Below are 20,284 nucleotides of genomic sequence, written 5' to 3'. Positions count from 1 at the left end.
ATGTCCTTCGAGGGCGGCACCGCCGCGCCGCGCTTTCCTATTGGCTGGCGGCCGGCGCTCGCGCCGCCCCCCGCGCGCTCCCATTGGCTGCGAAGCTCGAGGGCGGGGCCCCGGCGCGGCCCCTCCGTGCTCCCCCCGCTGCCCCGCGCGGGGGTTCCGCCGCCCGCCAGGCCCTGGGCGCAGGTGAGGAGCGGGCCGGGATTCCCGGGAATTCCCGGGATAACGGGAATGATGGGAATGGCGGGAATGCTGGGAATCACGGGAGCGGGAGAGAGAGAGGGCAGCGGGATTACCCGGGCTGGGCGTGCTCGGGCCGCCTCGGGGTTGCTGCCAGAGCCTGGAACGAGGGAATGGGAGCGGTGGGAATTTGGGAATTTGGGAATCCGGGCTGGGAATGCGGGAATATGGGCTGGGAATGTGCGGGAATACGGGATATGCGCTGGGGGAATGTGGAGTGCAGGAATCGCGGCTCTGGGATTCGGGAATATGGGAGCTGGAATTCCTGGGAATTCCCTGAGGATTTTCCTGGAATTCTGAAGCGTTTCCTGGGAATCAGAGGAGTTTCCTGGGAATACCAGGATTTCCCTGGGAATCTGAGGATTTTCCTGGAATTCCGAGGATTTTCCTGGGAATACCAGGATTTCCCTGATTCCTGGGAATGTTGGCACTGACCCTGCACAGGGGTCCAGGAAATCCCAAATCCGTGTCCTGATCCCGTTTTCCCATGGTTTTCCTTGGTTTTCCCAGGAATGCAGCACCATGTGCCCTGTCACCCTGACCATTCCCACCAGGAACACCCCAAATCCGTGTCCTGATCCCGTTTATCCATGTTTTTCCCAGGATTTCAGGACTGTGTGCTGACAATTCCCATCCAGAACACCCCAAATCTCCGCACCATTCCCGTCCAGGAAATCCCAAATCCATGTCCTGATCCCGTTTTCCCATGGCCATTCCCACCAGGAACACCCCAAATCCCCGTCCTGATCCCGTTTTTCCATGTTTTTCCCTGTTTTCACAGGAATTCTGCACCGTGTGCTGACCATTCCCACCAGGAACACCCCAAATCCCCGTCCTGATCCCGTTTATCCATGTTTTTCCCAGGATTTCAGGACTGTGTGCTGACAATTCCCATCCAGAACACCCCAAATCTCCGTCCTGATCCTGTTTTTCCATGTTTTTCCCTGTTTTCACAGGAATTCTGCACCGTGTACTGACCATTCCCACCAGGAACACCCCAAATCCCCGTCCTGGTCCCGTTTCTCCATGTTTTTCCCGGTTGTTTTTCCCAGGAATGCAGGACTGTGTGCTGACAATTCCCACCAGGAACACCCCAAATCCCCCTCCTGATCCCGTTTCTCCCTGGTTGGGATGGGCCTTAAAGTCTCATGGAAGTGCTCCGTAAAATGTGCTGGAAGTGCAGAGTGAGCTGGATGTTCTGGTGGGAATGGGGGTAGAGTCAAGTGTATCAGTGGCGTGGAAGGTGGGAGGCAGCAGATTCCCGGGAAGCTTTGGGCTTGGGATGAGCCCAAAAATGTGCTGGGAGTGCAGAGTGGCCTGGATGCTCTGGTGGGAATGTGGGGATGTGGGAATGGAGGTGGTACCGGTAAAGTCCGTGGTAGGGTCAAGTGCATCAGCGGCATGGAAGGTGCGAGGCAGCGGATTTCCAGGAAGCTTTGGGCTTGGGATGGTCCTTAAAATCTCCTGGAAGTGCTCTGTAAAACGTTCTGGAAGTGCAGAGTGAGCTGGATGTTCTGGTGGGAATTTGGGTAGGGTCAAGTGCATCAGCGGCATGGAAGGTGCAAGGCAGGGCATTCCCGAGAATCCCTTGGGTTGGGATGATCCTTAAAATCTCCTGGAAGTGCTCTGTAAAACGTTCTGGAAGTGCAGAGTGAGCTGGATGTTCTGGTGGGAATGTGGGAATGGGAGTGGTAAGACAGTCAAGTGCATCAGCGGCATGGAAGGCGTGAGCCCGGCATTCCCCATGGGGAATCTTTGGGGTTGGGATGATCCTTAAAATCTCCTGGAAGTGCTCTGTAAAACGTTCTGGAAGTGCAGAGTGAGCTGGATGTTCTGGTGGGAATATGGGTAGGGTCAAGTGCATCAGTGGCATGGAAGGTGTGAGCCTGGGCATTCCCCATGGGGAATCTTTGGGGTTGGGATGATCCTTAAAATCTCCTGGAAGTGCTCTGTAAAACGTTCTGGAAGTGCAGAGTGAGCTGGATGTTCTGGTGGGAATGTGGGAATGGGAGTGGTAAGACAGTCAAGTGCATCAGCGGCATGGAAGGCGTGAGCCCGGCATTCCCCATGGGGAATCTTTGGGGTTGGGATGATCCTTAAAATCTCCTGGAAGTGCTCCATAAAATGTGCTGGAAGTGCAGAGTGACCTGGATGTTCTGGTGGGAATTTGGGCATGGGGGTGGCACTGGCAAGGTCTGTGACAGGGTCAAGGGCATCAGTAGAGTAGAAGGTTTTGTGGGATTGGGATGATCCCAAAAATCTCCTGGAAGTGCTCCTTAAAATGGTTTGGAAGTGGGAAGTGACCTGGATTTGGTGCTGGGAACGTGGGAGTGGGGTTTTGTGGTAGCACCTCCAGCCTTGGGATCGTCAGAGATGAGTTGAGTGGGATGGGACACAGGGAATGGCTCTCAGTGCCGGAGGGCAAGGATGGATGGGATTTTGGGAAGGAGTTCTTGGCTGGGCTGGAATTCCCAGAGAAGCTGTGCCTGCCCCTGGATCCTGGGAATGTCCAATGCCAGCGTGGAGCACCCTGGGATTGTGGAAGTGGCCTTGCCCTTGGAAGGGGCGGAATGGGGTGGGATTGAGGTTCCCTTGCACCCAACCCATTCCACAATTCCATAAAAGTCGGGAAGACCACGCCAGGGATTCCTCTGCCAGCTAAAACCACGGAATTCTGGATTTTAGTGGCAAAGGGCCCAACCCCCTCCTTCCCCGGGACTTCCCTCTAACCTCCAACCCCGCTGATGGAGCTCCCGGAATTTTGGGGTGCAGAGGAGGAATTTTCCCCTCATTCCAACGCTTTTTCCCTGTTTTTTCCGGGCAGGAGTTCCTCTCTCCACGCAGTGGGGCCCTCAGGGCTACTTCTACCCCATCCAGATCGCCCAGTACGGGCTGAGCCACTACAGCAAGAACCTGACGGAGAAGCCGCCCCACGTGGAGGTGTACGAGACGGCGGGGGACGGGAATAACGGGAACAACGGGAATAACGGGAACGGGGAGTGGACGGTGCCCAAGGGCTGCTCCCTCACCACCGTCTGGGACAAGTCCCGGCTCACCGGAGTCAAGCAGTTCTCCTGCCCAGGTGGGTGGTGGGAATTCCAGCGGGTGGTGGAGCAGGGAATGGCAATTGTTAGGTGCTGGTGTTTTGTTTGGCTTTTGTTCCCAGTCCTTGATTCCAATCCTTAATTCCCAATCCTTTTCGTTCCCAGTCCTTTTCATTCCCAATCCTTGATTCCAATCCTTTTCGTTCCCAGTCCTTTTCATTCCCAGTCCTTCATTGCCAATCCTTCGTTCCCCACCCTTTTAATTCCTAGTCCTTCATTCCCAATCCTTCATTGCAGTCTTTCATTCCCAGTCCTTCATTCCCAATCCTTTTCATATCTTATGCTTAATTTCCTGTCCTCTTCATCCTTTTCATTCTCCATTCTTTTTATTCCCCATTCTTTTTCTTCCCAATTCTTCTTTCCCAGTCCTTCATTCTCGATTCTTCATTCCCCATCCTTTTCATTCCCAGTCCTCCATTCCCCATCCTTTTCATTCCTTGTCCTTCACTGCCAGTCCTCCATTCCCCATCCTTTTCACTCCTTATCCTTCATTCCCAATCCAGTCAGGTGGAACAGCCCAGAAACGTTGAATTATTGAAGGGCTGCTCTAAAAGCTTTGGAATCCCTCCCGGGAGCGGGAACGGCCTCTGGAATCCGCTCCAACCCTTTGGAAACGGGAATCTTTCCACGCTGAGCGAGCCTTTTTCGGGGTTGCTTTTGCAGAAAGCTCCGAGGGCGTCTCCCTGGAGCTCAACAACGGCCGGGATTTCATCATCTCCTTCGACCTGAAGCTGCTGAGCAACGGCAGCGTGTCCGTGGTGCTGGAGACCACGGAGAGGAACCAGCTCTTCACCGTGCACTACGTGTCCAGCACGCAGCTCATCGCCCTCAGGGACAGGGACATCTTCTACGGCATCGGAGCGCGCGGCAGCTGGAGCACGCTCACCCGGGACCTGCTGACGGATCTCCGCAAGGGCGTGGGGCTCTCCAACACCAAGGCGGTGAAGCAAACCAAGATCATGCCCAAGAGGGTGCTGCGCTTGGTGGCCAAAGGCCGCGGCTTCCTGGACAACGTCACCATCTCGGCCACCGCCCACATGGCCGCCTTCTTCGCCGCCAGCCGCTGGCTGCTGCGCAACCAGGACGAGCGCGGCGGCTGGCCCATCATGGTCACCAGGAAGTTGGGAGAAGGCTTCAAATCCCTGGATCCGGGCTGGTACTCGGCCATGGCGCAAGGCCAGGCCATGTCCACGCTGGTCAGGGCCTACCAGCTGACCAAGGAGCCGGCGTTCCTGGGCGCGGCGCTCAGGGCCACGGCGCCCTTCAAGCTGCCGGCGGAGCAGCGCGGGGTCAAGGCGGTGTTCATGAACCGGCACGATTGGTACGAGGAGTACCCCACCACGCCCAGCTCCTTCGTGCTCAACGGCTTCATGTACTCCCTGATCGGCCTCTACGACCTGAAGGAGACGGCCGGGGAGAAGCTGGGCAAGGAGGCGCGGCTGCTCTACGAGCGCGGCATGGAGTCGCTCAAGGCCATGCTGCCGCTCTTCGACACCGGCTCGGGCACCATCTACGACCTGCGGCACTTCATGCTGGGCACGGCGCCCAACCTGGCGCGCTGGGACTACCACACCACGCACATCAACCAGCTGCAGCTGCTGGGCTCCATCGACGACGCGCCCGTCTTCAAGGAGTTTGTCAAGAGGTGGAAGAGTTACCTGCGGGGAGGGCGGGCCAAGCACAACTGAGCTCTTCCCCGTCCTTCCCGCGGTTTCCACGGGGCCTTCCCAAAAATGTGGGGCCTTAAAACTGCTCCGGGGAGGGTTTGGGATCGGGACGCTCTCCCGCGTTGAGGTTGAGGTTGGGTTTTGTTGGGATTGGTTTTGCCTTTTCCAAGGAAAGCGTTTGCAGAAGCCATAGAAGTCTTGGAAGCGCGGTCGCTGCCTGGAGAGCTCATCCAGGGCCTCTTAAACCGGGATTTTGTGTCCGTGTTGGAGCAGCTCCTGTGGGATGAGCGCCGTCCACGGGAATCACTCGGAGCCTGGGAGTGCGAAGTGTGGCTTTAAAGTGGGGGGGGGGGGTTTCCTAGGGATTCGCTTTTTTGGGATGAAAAATCCGCGGTTGGAATTTTTTGCCAGTTCTCTGCCTGGAGATCCTGGAGCTGGAGGGTTTCTTCATGGAAAACACGTGCCCGGCATCATGGAAGCACAACTGGGAGCCTGGAGCACACAGCCCCGGGCCACCAGCACCCGTGTCCCCTCGGAGCTGGGATCCCTAATCTTGGTGTCCCCTCGGAGCTGGGATCCTTATCCCCATCATCGGTGTCCCCTCAGAGCTGGGATCCTTTTTCCTGGAGCTCTGTGTTTTCTATGGGATTTTGGGATTCCACCTGGGAGGTTCCCCAGAGCATCGCGGGCATTTTCGGGAATTGCTGAGCGGGATGTGGAGCTCGTCCAGAGTTCCTCAGGAAATTCAAAAATTCGGGAATTTTCATTTTTCTCCTGCTCCACCCCATCCAGCATTTTAACAATTCCTTCCCAGAGGTTTTTCCAGTTCTCCCTGGGCTGGAATTCCCAGAGAAGCTGTGGCTGCCTCTCGATCCCTGGAATGTCCAAGGCCAGCTTGGAGCAGCCTGGGACAGTGGAAGGTCCCTATGGAATGGGATGAGCTTTAAGGTCCTTCCCTCCAAAGCATTCCGTGATTCCATGAACCCACCGGCTGCCTGATCCCGAACTCAAGGATGGACTTTGGGAATTCCCACTGCTTCCATTCCATGGTGGAGCTGATCCCAATCCCAAAATCCCAGGCACAAGGACAACACCCATCTCCATCTTTTTATTGCTTTCAATTTTTGAGGCTTTTCCTTCATTTCTCACCGATCTCGGAGTGACTTTTTCCCAGCTTTAATCCGCGCGCTCCGGTCGGATCCATCCGTCTGATGGATGGCAGAGGAGAAATTCCAATACCAAAGGTAGCAGAGGGGAATTTTTTCCATGCCCATGGAAACTCAACAGACACAAACCCACCCCAAACCTGGGATTCCTTCCCAAAAATCTGCTCCATCCTCCCCTTGCGTGTTCCTTCCATAGTTTTCCCAGTTGGAAAACTCGGAGAGCCTCCTTGGGTGCTGCTCCAGGATGGTGTTGGTGCCTTACAGAGGCCGGAATTCCTCTTGATTGGGTTTTTTGGGAATTGATGCCGATGGTGGGGTTGGAGTGCAGCAGATTTTCCCGCTCCGGAAGCGCTCGGAAGCGCGGGATGGGCATTCCAAGGTTGTCCCTCCTGTCCCACCTCTCGTCCTTCCATCACCTTCTGGTGGCCTTAGACAGGTGGAGCTTCCAGGAATCCCCAGAGGCTGTAAGTCCATGGAGGATCCATGGGGATATTCCTGATATTCCCTGAATTCCGTTGTGCATTGGGAGAGGATCCTTGACCGTGCTGGCAGTGCCCAGAACTTCATGGAATTCATTCCAGTTTGGGATCTTTTTGTTCATTTTCCGCCTTTAAACTCCCAAAGATCTTTGGGACCAAGATCAGCTTTGACCCCAGATTTTCCTCTGGAGATCCATTGGCTCTTCCCATGGGATCCTTTCTCCCTGGACACCGCTGGAAGTTTGGGATGGGCATTCCAAGGTTGTCCCTCCTGTCCTTCCGTCACCTTCTGGTGGCCTTAGCACAGGTGGAGCTTCCAGGAATCTCCACCAGAGGCTGCAGTTCCATGGAGAATCCATGGGGAATTCCTGATATTCCTTAAATTCCATTGTGCATTAGAAGAGGACCCTTGGCCATGGAGCCGATCCCCAAAACTTCTGGAATTCATTCCAGTTTAGGATTTCTTTGTTCATTTCCATCTTCAAACTCCCAGAGATCTTTGGGACCCAGATCAGCTTCGATCCCAGATTTTCACCCGGAGATCCGCTGGCTCTTCCCATGGGATCCCCTCTCCGTGGCTCCCCCACCCCAACAACACAAGCACAACCCTCCCTGGGATCCAGGCATTCCCTGGAATCCAGGCATTCCCTGGAAGCCGCTCATTCCCGTTCTCCTCCTCCCCGGGCGTGGCTTGGCTGGGATTTTGTTGGATTTTCCGGGATTTTCCCGAGGATCCCGATGGAAAATATGCAATAATTTGTTTACAGGATGCTCCGGGCAGGGCGCTCCTTTAAGCACAATGTGCACAGGATAGTTTTGTATTCCGCCCCTCCGGAATTTTTGGCGGGAAGAGGTTCTCCTACGTTTCTATGGGACATTGGGAATGCTTGGAAAGCTTTCTAAGACTGGGAAATAAATTTTTTTATCTTAAAAAAAAAAAACAAAACGTGGGATGTCTCCCTTATTTGGGGATTTTCCAAGTATTTTATTTTCCAAATGTATTCCAAGTTTTTTTTCCTGTGGTGGCTTTGAGGTGTCGTGCTTTTAAGGAGGTTTTCTTCTGGAAAAGTGGGAAATTGTGGGTTTTTCCCATTAATTAAGGCTTTGCTGAGGGAATGAGCACAAGTGATGGATTCCTGCTGGGAATTATTCCTGGTAAATCCAGCTCCTTTGGAGTTTTTTGGGATTTGGTAAATGAGGATTTTAACGGAGCGGTCACTAAAAATATCCCACTGTTGGGAATGGGGAAATGCAGCTCCAGGGAATTCCAGAGCCCCTTCCAGGAATCCAGGGAGAGCTGGAGAGGGATTGGGATCAGGGATGGAGGGGCAGGACACAGGGAGTGGCTGGAAAAGTGGAGATTTAGATGGATCTTGGGAAGGAATTCCCGTCTGGAATGGAATTCCCAGAGAAGCTGTGGCTGCCCCTGGATCCCGGGAATGTCCAAGGCCGGGTTGGAGCACCCTGGGGTAGTGGGAGGTGTCCCCGCCCATCCCACCCAAAATATTCCGGGATTCTCCCGAGTGATTCCCATTCCTTGGCACGTTGGGATTGAAAAGAGCCTTGGAGCATTGCTGAAGGTGGGAAGGGAATTCCAGAGCCCCAGGAAGCTGTGTCCAGGGAAAAGCTGTGTCCCAGTGCTGGCAGGACAGGGTTAATCCCAGGAATTCCCAGGAGTTTCCCGTGGGATTGAAGTTCGGGATAGAGCTGGGAATCCACCAGCCCTGCCCAGCTCCGCTTCTCCCAATTCCTGAGTAACTATGGGATAATAATTAATAATAATTAATAATAATACTTAATGAACTGATCCCGCTCATCCCTCTCCACCCCGCTGGAATCTCCCGCTCTCCGAACTTTGGGAAAGCCATTCCCAGCGAAACACTGCAGGAAAAGCAGAGAATTTTTGGGAAGCAGAACGGGAAACCCGCCGGGCTGGGATTCATTCCCATCCAGCTGGGAATAATCCGGGAATGAGCAGCGGCGGGAGGGCTGGGATTGCCAGGCTGCTCTGGAGGAGCTCCGGGAGCTTTCCAGAGGCGCTGGGAGCGGGAGATGCTCGGCAGGGCTGGGAATTGATATTTTTTCCTGCTTTTTTTCCACTTCCTCGCCGCTGGATCCGATCCCGGCCGCGTTTGGCCGCGCTGATTTCCGGGTTTATCTGGGAACCTTTTTTCCTCGGACGAGCCGGGGTTCATTCTCTCCCAGAACCTGGGAATTGCCGGCTCTGGGATCATCCCTGGGGGCGCTTCCTGGCGGGATCGTGCCTCTGGAAAAGCCGCGCCCGCCCGGCCGGGAATTCCATGTGGGCAGTGTTTGTTCCCAGCTGAGTAATCCCGGGATTTGGAGGCAGCGCTGGAAAACGCCGCATCCAGCGGCGGCTCCGAGCAGCGCCGTAAGTCCCGGCTTTCCCCTCTCCGGCATTCCCGCGGATCCCGAGGGTCGGCTCCCGGGAAGTTCGGGAATGCGGGAATGGGAATGGGAATGGGAAAAGTGCCGGAGCAGCGGGAGCATTCCCGGCCCTCCCGCGGCTCCCGGTGCGGGGATCGCGGAATTCCCGGGAGGTTTCACTCGGGAGCGGGATGGGGTCTGGGATCCCCGGTCCCGCGGGAAGGACGGCTGGGAGCGGCGGGTTTTTGGGATGGAAAAGCTGCTGCTCCCGGCGGATCCCGGCGAATTCCAGCGGCAACAACAACAACAACTCCCACAAAGCCGCCGTTGTCCCGCCGGGAGCGGTCCTGGCACGGCCCGCGCCGCTCCCGGAGTTTTCCAGCGCTGCTCCCGCACTCCCGGCGCCGCTGGAAACGCGTCCGGGGCTCATCGGGAATTCCCGAATATTCCCGGCCCGTGGGAAAGCCGCTGGAGCTGGCACGGAGCGAGGGATGAGCCAGGGGGTGGGATGTGCCATGGGGAAGGATATTCCATAGGGAAGGATGTGCCAAGGGAAGGGAAGGGAAGGGAAGGGAAGGGAAGGGAAGGGAAGGGAAGGGAAGGGAAGGTGCCATGGGCAGAGGACGGTGACAAGGTGACAGGGCCGGGCGGGTGGCAGTGGTGCCAGGTGGGGACATCGGTGCCAGGTGGGGACATTCCCCAGGGAAGCCTGGGGTGAGCCGGGAGCTCCCGGGCCGGAGCTGCGGCTGCAGGGCCGGGAGGGAGAGGAGGAGGAGGAGGAGGAAATTAAGGAGGAGGAGGAAGAAGAAGAGGAGGAAGAAGAGAAGGAGGAGGGGAGGAGGAAGAGGAGGAGGAGGAGGAGGAAATTAAGGAGGAGGAGGAAGAAGAAGAGGAGGAAGAAGAGGAGGAGGAGGAGGAAGAGGAGCTGTTGCAGCCACCTGAGCGCAGCCACAGCGCTGGCAGAGGTGACTCGCAGGGGGCACGGCCCCCATCCTGTCCCATTCCCATTCCCATTCCCATTCCCATTCCCGTTCCCGGCTGGGAAGAGCCCGAGCAGGAGGAGGAGGAGGAGCAGGAGGAAGCAGGCCCGGCCCGGCCCGGCCCCAGTGACTCACTGCCCTCATTGCCTCCCAAACCACAAATTCCTGCCTGAGGCTGGGCCTGGAGCCTCCTCCTGCTTCCCACAGGGAACAGGGAATGGGAACAGGGAACTGGGAACTGGGAGCAGGGAATAGGGGCAGAGAATAGGGAATGGGGAACAGGGAATGGGAACAGGGAATGGGGAATGGGGAATAGGAACAGGGAACCAGGAGCAGGGAACAGGGAATAGGGGCAGGGAATAGGGAATGGGGAACAGGGAATGGGAACAGGGAATGGGGAATGGGGAATAGGAACCAGGAGCAGGGAATGGGGAAGGGATCCCTGCCACAGGAATGGCTGGGCTGGGATGGATCCAGGTGCTCCCGGCTCAGGGATCCCATCCAGGGGCTCTGGGCATGGTGGGATCCTGCACCTGGGAGGGGCCTCTGGAAAAGTCCAAGCCTTTGGAATGGCTCGTGCCTCTGGAAGAGCTCGTTCCTTTGCCCTCCGAGAATCCCAGAATTCCAGAATTCCAGGTCAGAAGGGCCCTCAAAACTCATCTCATTCCAGCCCTGGCCATCGCAGGAATCCTTCCATGAGCAGATTCCAGCCTGGCCTTGGACATTCCAGGGATCCAGGGGCAGCCACGGCTTCTTTGGGAATTCCATACCTGCGCCTCCCCACCCTCCCAGCCAGGAATTCCTAATTCCCAATCTCCCATCCATCCCTGCCCTCTGGCAGTGGGATCCATTCCCTGTGTCCTGTCCCTCCAGTCCCTCTCCAGCTCTCCTGGAGCCCCTCCAGGCCCTGGCAGGGCTCTGAGCTCTCCCTGGAGCCTTCTCTGGATTCAGGTCCTGTTTCCACCATGGAAAACTGCAGGAATTCTGTGGGATCTGGGGGCTGCAGACTCTGTGGAGCTTTGAGGCAGCACGTTGGTGCTTCCAGAGCGCTGGGAAGCCCTGGATTCCTCATTCCCCATTCCCCATTCCCCATTCCTGATTCCCCATTCCCCATTCCCGTCTAATCTTTAACCGGAGGCGTTTCCAGCGGGGTTTTGTTGGTTCATTGCTCTCCTGCCTCATTAATTTTTCCCTCCCTCTCCAGCCGTTCCCGGTGTTCCAGGGCTTTTCCTGGAGCTGCCTCACACCGGAGCTGGCAGAGGTAGGGCTGGGATGGAATCCAGGGAATTCCAAGGGCTGGGAAAGGGGTTCTTTGGGAATGTCTCCGTGGCACAGCCAAGGGCTGGATCCCGCTGGGAAGTTGGGGTGGCTGGAGCAGCTGGAATGGCCGCCCAGGATGCTGCAGCGGCTCTGGGAGCTCTCGGGATTCTGGGAATCCAGAACCTTGGATCCCTCTGGATCCTGGTGGGATCGAGCTGAGGCAGCACCCGGAGCAGGAGCTCCCTTCCCGCTTTTCCTGCTCCGGGTGGGAAGGAAGGAGGGATCATGGATTTTTCCCTTGATTTCCCAGAGCGGAGGTGGAGCTGCCAGCGCCAGGATCGGGTAAGAGCCAGAGCCAGGATATTCCTTGGGAGCGGGAAAGGGGATCCAGCTGGGATCCCGTATCCCTCTGCTTCCCGAGGGACCTTCCTGCATCCCAGGACCTCGGTGTGATCCCGAGGTGATCCCACATCCCTCTACATCTGTTGGAATTCCCATCCCTCTGGGAAGTGGGATCAGCCTTCTCCTGCTGCTCCCTTGGGATCCCAGCACCCCTCAGGGGACGGGCGCTCCCCACCCCGCTGGGATACAATTCCCTGTAGGATTTGGGATATGGGACTGGATCCCGTGCCTCATCCCAGGAATTCTCATTCCCTCCAGGCCGTCCTGATCCCGGTATCCTGTGGGAGCAGTGCCATTCCTGCGGGATGTGGCCTTGAGGGCTTTGGGGTGCCGTCCTGTGGAAGCTGAGCTGGGAAATCCCGGGATCCAGAGCCGGCCATGCCGAGCCCCACGGCCCGGCTGCTCCGCGCCCACCAGGTGCCCGAGGTCAGCGGGAATTCCATCCCTGATCCGGGGATCAGCGGGATTTGGGATGTGACACACGGGAACGGCGGCAGGGTCACCCCAAGGGGGGCACAGCTGTGTCTTGACTCCGGAATTTTGGGGATGCTCCCCATCCTTTCCCATTTCCCATTCCCCATCCCCGTTCCTGTTCCCGTTCCCATCCCCATCCCTATCCCCATTCCCATCCATAATTCCAATTCTCATTACTCCCATTCCTGACCCTGTGCCTTTTCCCATTCCCATTCTTCCCATTCCCATCCCCATTCCCATCCTCATTTCCATTCCCATTATCCCCATTCGTCCCATTATTCCCATCCCCGTCCCCATTCCCATTATTCCCACTATTCCCATTATTCCCATTATTCCCGTCCCCGTCCCCATTCCCAGAGTTACCGGGAGCCGGGAATTCTCTCCGGGTACCGCCCGCCCCGGAGCTCGGCCTGCGAGTGCCTGCTCAGCCTCTTTGGGATGAACAACGAGACCCTCAACATCTGGACACACCTGGTGCCCGCCGGGTGAGTGCCCGCGGCCCTGGCACACCTGGGGGTGCCCCTGAACACCTGGGCACACCTGGGGTGTCCCTCAGCCCTTGGGAACACCTGGGGGTGCCCTCAAGACACACCTGGGCACACCTGGGGGGGGTCCCCTCAACACCTGGACACACCTGGTGGGTGTCCCTCAACATCTGGGCACACCTGGTGGGTAACCCTCAGCCCCTGGGCACACCTGGGCACACCTGGGCACCCCTGGGCATGCCTGGTGGGTGCCCTCAGTGCCTGGGCACGCCTGGAGGTGCCGTCAACATCTGGGCACACTGGGGCACACCTGGTGGGTGCCCCTTAACATCTGGGCACACCTGGGCACACCTGGAGGTGCTGTCAACATCTGGGCACACCTGGGCACACCTGGAGGTGCTGTCAACATCTGGGCACACTGGGGCACACCTGGTGGGTGCCCCTTAACACCTGGGCATGCCTGGTGGGTGCCCCTTAACATCTGGGCACACCTGGGCACCCCTGGTGGGTGCCCTCAGCCCCTGGCCCACCTGGGCACCCCTGGCCCACGCCTGTTGCCCACCCGGCGCTGACCCCCGGCCCATCCCTCCCTCAGGTATTTCCTGTGGCTGCTGCTGGCGCGGCTCCGGGACTGGGGCTCGGAGGCCGGGGCGGGGCCGTTCCTGGCCTACCTGGGCACGTGCGCGCTGTACCCGCTGGCCTCGAGCGCTGCCCACGCCCTGGGCGCGCTGGGCGGGCGCGGCCGGCACCGCGCCTACTGCTGCGACTACGCCGCGCTCAGCCTCTACGGCCTGGGTCAGCCGGGAATGACGGGGAGTGTGGGGTTTGGGGGATGCAGGGGGATTGTGGGGTTTGGGGGATGCAGGGGGATTGTGGGGTTTGGGGGATGCAGGGGGATTGTGGGGTTTGGGGGATGCAGGGGGATTGTGGGGTTTGGGGGATGCAGGGGGATTGTGGGGTTTGGGGGATGCAGGGGGATTGTGGGGTTTGGGGGATGCAGGGGGATTGTGGGGTTTGGGGGATGCAGGGGGATTGTGGGGTTTGGGGGATGCAGGGGGATTGTGGGGTTTGGGGGATGCAGGGGGATTGTGGGGTTTGGGGGATGCAGGGGGATTGTGGGGTTTGGGGGATGCAGGGGGATTGTGGGGTTTGGGGGATGCAGGGGGATTGTGGGGTTTGGGGGATGCAGGGGGATTGTGGGGTTTGGGGGATGCAGGGGGATTGTGGGGTTTGGGGGATGCAGGGGGATTGTGGGGTTTGGGGGATGCAGGGGGATTGTGGGGTTTGGGGGATGCAGGGGGATTGTGGGGTTTGGGGGATGCAGGGGGATTGTGGGGTTTGGGGGATGCAGGGGGATTGTGGGGTTTGGGGGATGCAGGGGGATTGTGGGGTTTGGGGGATGCAGGGGGATTGTGGGGTTTGGGGGATGCAGGGGGATTGTGGGGTTTGGGGGATGCAGGGGGATTGTGGGGTTTGGGGGATGCAGGGGGATTGTGGGGTTTGGGGGATGCAGGGGGATTGTGGGGTTTGGGGGATGCAGGGGGATTGTGGGGTTTGGGGGATGCAGGGGGATTGTGGGGTTTGGGGGATGCAGGGGGATTGTGGGGTTTGGGGGATGCAGGGGGATTGTGGGGTTTGGGGGATGCAGGGGGATTGTGGGGTTTGGGGGATGCAGGGGGATTGTGGGGTTTGGGGGATGCAGGGGGATTGTGGGGTTTGGGGGATGCAGGGGGATTGTGGGGTTTGGGGGATGCAGGGGGATTGTGGGGTTTGGGGGATGCAGGGGGATTGTGGGGTTTGGGGGATGCAGGGGGATTGTGGGGTTTGGGGGATGCAGGGGGATTGTGGGGTTTGGGGGATGCAGGGGGATTGTGGGGTTTGGGGGATGCAGGGGGATTGTGGGGTTTGGGGGTTATGGGGGATTGATGGGATTTGGGGAATGCCAGGGGGATTGGTGGGATTTGGGAGTTTTCCAAGATTATTGATGGGATTTGGGGATTACAGGGGGAATGGATGGGATTTGGGAATTCCAGGGGGTTTATGGGATGCGGGAGTTCTGGGGGGACTGATGGGATTTGGGGAATTCTGTGGGGATTGATGAGATTTTGGGAATTTGGGCAGTCAGGAGGAGGTGGGAGAACCTGGGTTTATGGGATTTCGGGAATTTAGACTGGATCTGTGGGATTTTGGGAATTATGGGGGACGGGATGAGCCCGGATTTATGGAATTTTGGGAATTTAGCCCAGATTTATGTGATTTCAGGAATTTGGTGGGTCAGGAGAAGCTGGGATAGGCCAGATTATGGGATTTTGGGAATTTAGCCTGGATTTATGGGACGCCACATCCAGAGGGAAGATTTGGGGGAAATTCCTGCCCTTCCTTTTCCTCATCCCTGCACTCCAGAGCTCAGGAATGGCCTGGAGCTGCCCTGGCCACAAATAATTTGGGACAGATCTGGCTGGGTGGGATTTGGAATAACAGGAATGATGAAAAATCCCAGATTTTACCCAACTGGAGGAGCCTCCCTGGGAGCACGAGGCAATCCCAGGATATTCCCACAGTCCCTCTGGAATGCTGCCTGTTCCAGAGGTTCCCGACCCTTCCCGATGTTCCAACCCAGAGCTCAGAGCTGAGCCCAGGAGGATGAGGAATTGCAGGGGAATTCCAGGGAATTCCGGGATTCGGAGCTGACGGTCCCGCTGTGTTTCCAGGCTCGGCGCTGGCGTATTCCGCCTACGTCTTCCCACTGGAATGGGTCGGGAGCACATTCCATGATTTCTACGTTCCCGTGGCCGTGCTCAACTCCGTGCTCAGCACTGGGCTGTCCTGCTATTCCAGGTGGGATCCAGCGGCACCGGGAATTCGGGATGAGGGGTTTGCTCACAGCCGGGAGCTGGGGAAAGGGAAAGAGGGAATTTTTCCACTGGGAAATGAGGAGAATTCGATGATGAAAATGTGGAATAATGGGAGGAGCTTGAATTTTTGGGAAGTTCCAAAGGGGATTTATGGAATCCTGGAATGGTTTGGATTGGGAGAGAACTTGGAGATGATTCAGGTTCACTATCCCAGGTTCCCAGAGAAGCCGTGGAATTCCCTGTGTATCCCATGTGGAATTCCCTGTGTATCCCATGTGCAATTCCCTGTGTATCCCATGTGGAATTCCCTGTGTTTCCCCGTGTATCCCCTGTGGAATTCCCTGTGTTTCCCTGTGTATCCCATGTGGAATTCCCGGTGTTTCCCAGGTTTCTGGAGGCGGAGCGGCCCCGCCTGAGCAAAGCCTTCCGAACTTTGGCCTTTGTGTATCCCTACATTTTCGACAGCATCCCAGTTTTTTACAGGGTGCGTATCCCACGGAATCCTGGGAAATTTCAGCTGCCTCAGCCTGGAATTTTTTGGGAAAACAGGCCCAGCTTGGGGTTTGAAAGGCAAACAAACTCCGGCAGGAAAAGGCCCTGGGATATTTTTTCCTGCTTGGACTGCTGGCGGATTCCTCTCACTTCAAAGGGCTGGAAAATTCCTGCCTTGGGAAGCTGGGAGGGGCCTTTTCCAGGGATTAAACTGCAGCAGGGTGGGAATTTGGGCCGGCAGGAGTGGAGGTGATGGGTGTGGGGAACTGGGAATGGCTCCTTGGGACTGGTGGATCAATCCTGCTTTTTCCTGGGAAGCAGGGTTGGAGTGGGGCTGAGGGGAGTGGGGAACTGGGAATGGCTCCTTTGGGATGGATGGATGGATGGATGGATGGATGGATGGATGGATGGATGGATGGATGGATGGATGGATGGATGGATGGATGGATGGATGGATGGATGGCATGGATGGATTGAAGAATTCATGGATGGATGGATGGATGATGGATGGATGAGGGATGGATGATGGAGGGATGGATGATGGATGGACGGATGGATGATGGATGGATGAGGGATGGATGATGGAGGGATGGATGATGGATGGATGGATGGATGGAGGGATGGATGGAAGGATTCATGGATGCATGGATGGATGGAGGGATGGATCACTCCCATTTTTGCCGGCAGCTGTCCCGGAGCGCGGCCGGGAGCTGCTCCGAAGGCTCGCTCCCGCTGCATTCCCGGCACAGCCTCTGCGCCCTCCTGACCTTCCTGAGCTTCACCTCCCACCTGCCCGAGCGCCTGGCGCCGGGGAGCTTCGACTTCATCGGTGAGCATTGCTGGGAACGCTGGGAATAAACCCCGGGAATGCTGGGAATGAACCCAGGGAATCCCGGGGACGAACCCAGGGAATCCAGGGAATAAACCCTGGGAATGCTGGGACTGAACCCCAGGGAATCCAGGGAATAAACCCCGGGAATGCTGGGAATAAACCCCAGGAATGCTGGGAATGAACCCCAGGGAATCCAGTGAATAAACCCCGGGAATGCTGGGAATAAACCCAGGGAATCCCGGGGACGAACCCAGGGAATCCAGGGAATAAACCCTGGGAATGCTGGGACTGAACCCCAGGGAATGACCCCAGGGGAATGCTAGGAATAACCCCATGGGATCCCAGGAATGAACCCAGGGAATGCTGGGAATAAACCTCATAGAATCACAGGAATAAACTCCTTGGAGCCGCGGACATTGGGAATAGGAATTACAAGGAGGATAAAACCCCAGGAATCAGGAATTTGTGGGATAAATATTCCATGGATGCCAGGTGAAGTGGGCTGAGCGTGATTCAATCCTGGAATCCTGGAATTCCAGGATGTTTGGATGGGCAGGGACACCTCCCACTACCCCAGAGCACTCCAAGCCCCCAGAGCTGAACACCCCCGGAATTTCCATGGAATTTCCATGGAATTCTCAGAGTTTTCTGTCGCAGGGCACAGCCACCAGGTTTTCCACATCTGCGGGATCCTGGGAACGCTCTTCCAGCTGGAAGCCATCTCCATGGACATGGCGGAGCGGCGGGGCCGCCTCCCGCTTCCCTCTTCCCTGGAAACCTTCGGATCCCTGGGAATGGGAGCGGCCGCCAGCCTGGCCATCCTCGGGGTCTGCTTCCGCAGCCTCCGCCCGGAGCCTCCTTCCCGGGAAAAATCCCACTAGAATCAGGGATTGCCTCGGGTTTCCGGCAGCAGTCCCATTCCAGAGGTGTCCATGGGGGAATTGAATCACCTGGAAATATTTCTTTGGGAATTTCCCAAGGGAAAACTACACCGGTTTTATACGTGGATGGGCTGGGAAACGCTTCCCATCCCGTTGTTATCCACAGGGAAAGCGTCGAATAATCAGGATTTGATCCCTGAAAAGGGAGGGAAGCACTCCTGCTTCCCAAAGAATCTGGGATCCCTCAGGTCTGCCTTGGGGAGAAATCCAGGGAATGTTGGCATTGCCAGCTGGGAGATTCCCGGTGAAGCCAAGCACTCCCTGATTCTCATTTTCCCCTTGGATGGATGTGGCATTCCTTTGGAATTCCGAGCCTTGCACTCAGCCCAAGTGCCTGGAGAGGTGGGATGGAGGGACTGGAGTTTCCCTCCCGGTTTCATTCCCACTGGTTTTACTCTTTATCTGGGAAAAGGGATTCCAGGAGAGCTCCAACGGGATGTTCCCGCAGGAAAGCTCTTCCAGGGTCTCATTCCGGGAAATCCGGAGGAGTTCAATGCTGTGGGAATTCCCAATTTCCACAGGGAGGGATGGAATTAAGGAATTCCATCCTGGATCCTGGGATTGGGGGTGGGAGATGGGAGAGCTCCACACCCCAGCTTTGTGGGATTTGGGATCCTTTAGGAAAAGGTTTTGAATGTTTTGGGATTGGGATTTGTGAGGAGATGCCAGGAGAAAAGCAGGATTTGGGACAGCTCAAGGGTTAAAAGCACCCTGGAATTGTAAAGAATTCCCAGGATTTTCCCTCTGCCATTCCCTGTTTTCCTTCCCTGCTGCTCCTGGATTTTGCAGGAAGAGCCCAGAGCTCCAGGCTTTTCCAGGATCCAGGATTTCCCTGTGGGAACACAGCACACACTTTATTCTTTGGGAATATTTTCCTGGATAATCCCACGGCTCTTCCATTAATTTCCTTTAATTGCCTTTGCCGAGGTCTGACTGCTGCACTTTGGGAGCTGCTGGAATTTGGGATATCACAATAAAATCTGGGATGAACGGGTTAAATACGGGATAAATCAATCCTTGGGAATGCTGAGCGGGATTTTCAGGATATTTATAAGCACTGGAATTGTTTTTCTCCAACGGTTTTATTAAATTAATATAAATCACTGATTTTATTCTGCTTAATAATAAAAATATTCCTGGGAAAATGAATTCTTTTGGAGATCATTGCTGATAATTCCAGAGTTTATTTCCTTTGGGAGCTGCTGTGACCGGGGAGGAATCCGCCTGGGATTGGAGAGCCTGGAAAAACACCGGGAATCATCCCAGAATTATTCCAGCTCGTTCAGCTTTTGAACTGAAATCCTCCCGTCCTCTCCAGTGCCGGAATTTTAGGAACACTGCATTCCAAAGGGGATGGAATGCCAGGATTCCACAGGATCCTCTGGCTGAACCCGTGGAATGGGTGATGCTGGATCTTGGAGCGGCACAGGGAGAGGATTTTTCCGGCTTTTTACCAAAAATCTCTGGATTTTCCTCAATTCCCTTCCCAGGAGAAATGAAAGCTCTGTGTCCAGTCGTTCCAAGGAAATAAACCGGGATATTTATTGGTGGAATGTTGATCCATGCCAAATCCCAAAGGAGTTTGGGATGAAATTCCAGCACACCTCCCTCATCCACCTAAGCCACATGGATTTGGAAAAGCTGGAAAAAAAGCAGGAATTTCAGGCTCCTCCAGGTGATTTTATCCCTTTTTAAAAAAATATCCTTGAAGTGCCTTGTGGAAACATTCAGGAATTTGGGCTAAAAATGGAAATTCCCTGGAATTTAAGAGGAATTGAATCCCTCTCCCCAGTTCCCCATTGGAATCCATTCCCTGGGAAGGAAGTTTGCTTTTCCCTGGACTTGTTCTGCCGGATTTTTCCCACGTGTCCCAACACCACATTTCCACTGTTATTTTCCACCACGGATCATTTCCCACAGGTTGGGAATTAACTAATTTCCATCGGGTTGGGAATTAACTCGTTTCCTACAGGTTGGGAATTATTTCCAACAGGTTGGGAATTAACTCATTTCCAACAGATTGGGAATTCACTCATTTCCACTGGGTTGGGAATTAACTCATTTTCTACACATTGGGAATTAACACACTTTCCACACGTTGGGAATTATTTCCAGCAGGTTGGGAGTTCACTCATTTTCCACAGATTGGGAATTCACTTGTTTCCATTGGGTTGGGAGTTAACTGAGCGACTGATTTGCCTCCAGGCAGGCACACAGGGAAGCCCTGGCCCTGCAAACGGTCTGCATTCCACCGGTTTTCCTGAAAGATTGAAATTAGGTGGATAAAAAGCGGGGGAAAAAAACCGGGATCTGCCGGAGCCGGGATTCGAACCCGCGTCCCTCTCCACCACCGCCACCAGCAGGGGGCGCCCGCGCCCCGGGCCGCGCCCCTTTCGGCGTCGCCATGGTGACGCGCCGTGCGCGGCGACGTCAGGCGGCGGCCGCGCGCGCTGATTGGCCGGATTTGAATCGCGGCAGGCGCGCGGCCGCCGCCCGGTGCCAGCCCCAGCCCCGCAAGCGCG

General features: G+C 56.3%; 2 protein-coding genes across 3 annotated transcripts; both read left to right on the top strand.

Annotated features, from left to right (window-relative positions):
- Positions 1–1,774: 1,774 nt before the first annotated feature.
- GLCE (glucuronic acid epimerase) lies at positions 1,775–7,580 on the top strand. The gene is made up of 3 exons (XM_041469232.1): positions 1,775–1,796; positions 3,062–3,319; positions 4,005–7,580. Exons 1-3 carry the CDS (start codon positions 1,790–1,792, stop codon positions 5,027–5,029), a joined length of 1,290 nt encoding a protein of 429 aa, XP_041325166.1. The 5' UTR covers positions 1,775–1,789; the 3' UTR covers positions 5,030–7,580.
- A 1,263-nt stretch (positions 7,581–8,843) lies between these two features.
- Positions 8,844–18,901, top strand: PAQR5 (progestin and adipoQ receptor family member 5). Of its 2 annotated transcripts, XM_041469076.1 has the most exons (10): positions 8,844–9,045; positions 11,226–11,282; positions 11,592–11,623; positions 11,942–12,109; positions 12,515–12,642; positions 13,238–13,437; positions 15,354–15,480; positions 15,885–15,981; positions 16,677–16,818; positions 17,479–18,901. In XM_041469076.1, exons 4-10 carry the CDS (start codon positions 12,062–12,064, stop codon positions 17,700–17,702), a joined length of 966 nt encoding a protein of 321 aa, XP_041325010.1. In that variant the 5' UTR covers positions 8,844–9,045; positions 11,226–11,282; positions 11,592–11,623; positions 11,942–12,061; the 3' UTR covers positions 17,703–18,901. The 2 variants fall into 2 exon arrangements, with proteins under 2 accessions (XP_041325010.1, XP_041325012.1); XM_041469078.1 differs by lacking the exon at positions 11,592–11,623.
- The last annotated feature ends 1,383 nt before the right edge of the window (positions 18,902–20,284 follow it).

This window comes from Pyrgilauda ruficollis, unplaced genomic scaffold (assembly GCF_017590135.1).
Source record: "Pyrgilauda ruficollis isolate IOZ18807 unplaced genomic scaffold, ASM1759013v1 scaffold23, whole genome shotgun sequence".
Lineage (NCBI taxonomy): Eukaryota > Metazoa > Chordata > Aves > Passeriformes > Passeridae > Pyrgilauda > Pyrgilauda ruficollis.
The sequence above is the reverse complement of the archived record's forward strand: the minus strand, read 5'-3'. Positions and strand labels throughout refer to the sequence as shown.

Coding starts and splice junctions, on each gene's coding strand:
- PAQR5 (XM_041469078.1), top strand. CDS start 12,062: ATGCCGAGCCCCACGGCCCGGCTGCTCCGCGCCCACCAGGTGCCCGAG. Junction 12,110..12,514: donor GCGCCCACCAGGTGCCCGAG/GTCAGCGGGAAT, acceptor CCCCATTCCCAG/AGTTACCGGGAGCCGGGAAT. Junction 12,643..13,237: donor ACACACCTGGTGCCCGCCGG/GTGAGTGCCCGC, acceptor TCCCTCCCTCAG/GTATTTCCTGTGGCTGCTGC.
- GLCE (XM_041469232.1), top strand. Junction 3,320..4,004: donor CAAGCAGTTCTCCTGCCCAG/GTGGGTGGTGGG, acceptor TTGCTTTTGCAG/AAAGCTCCGAGGGCGTCTCC.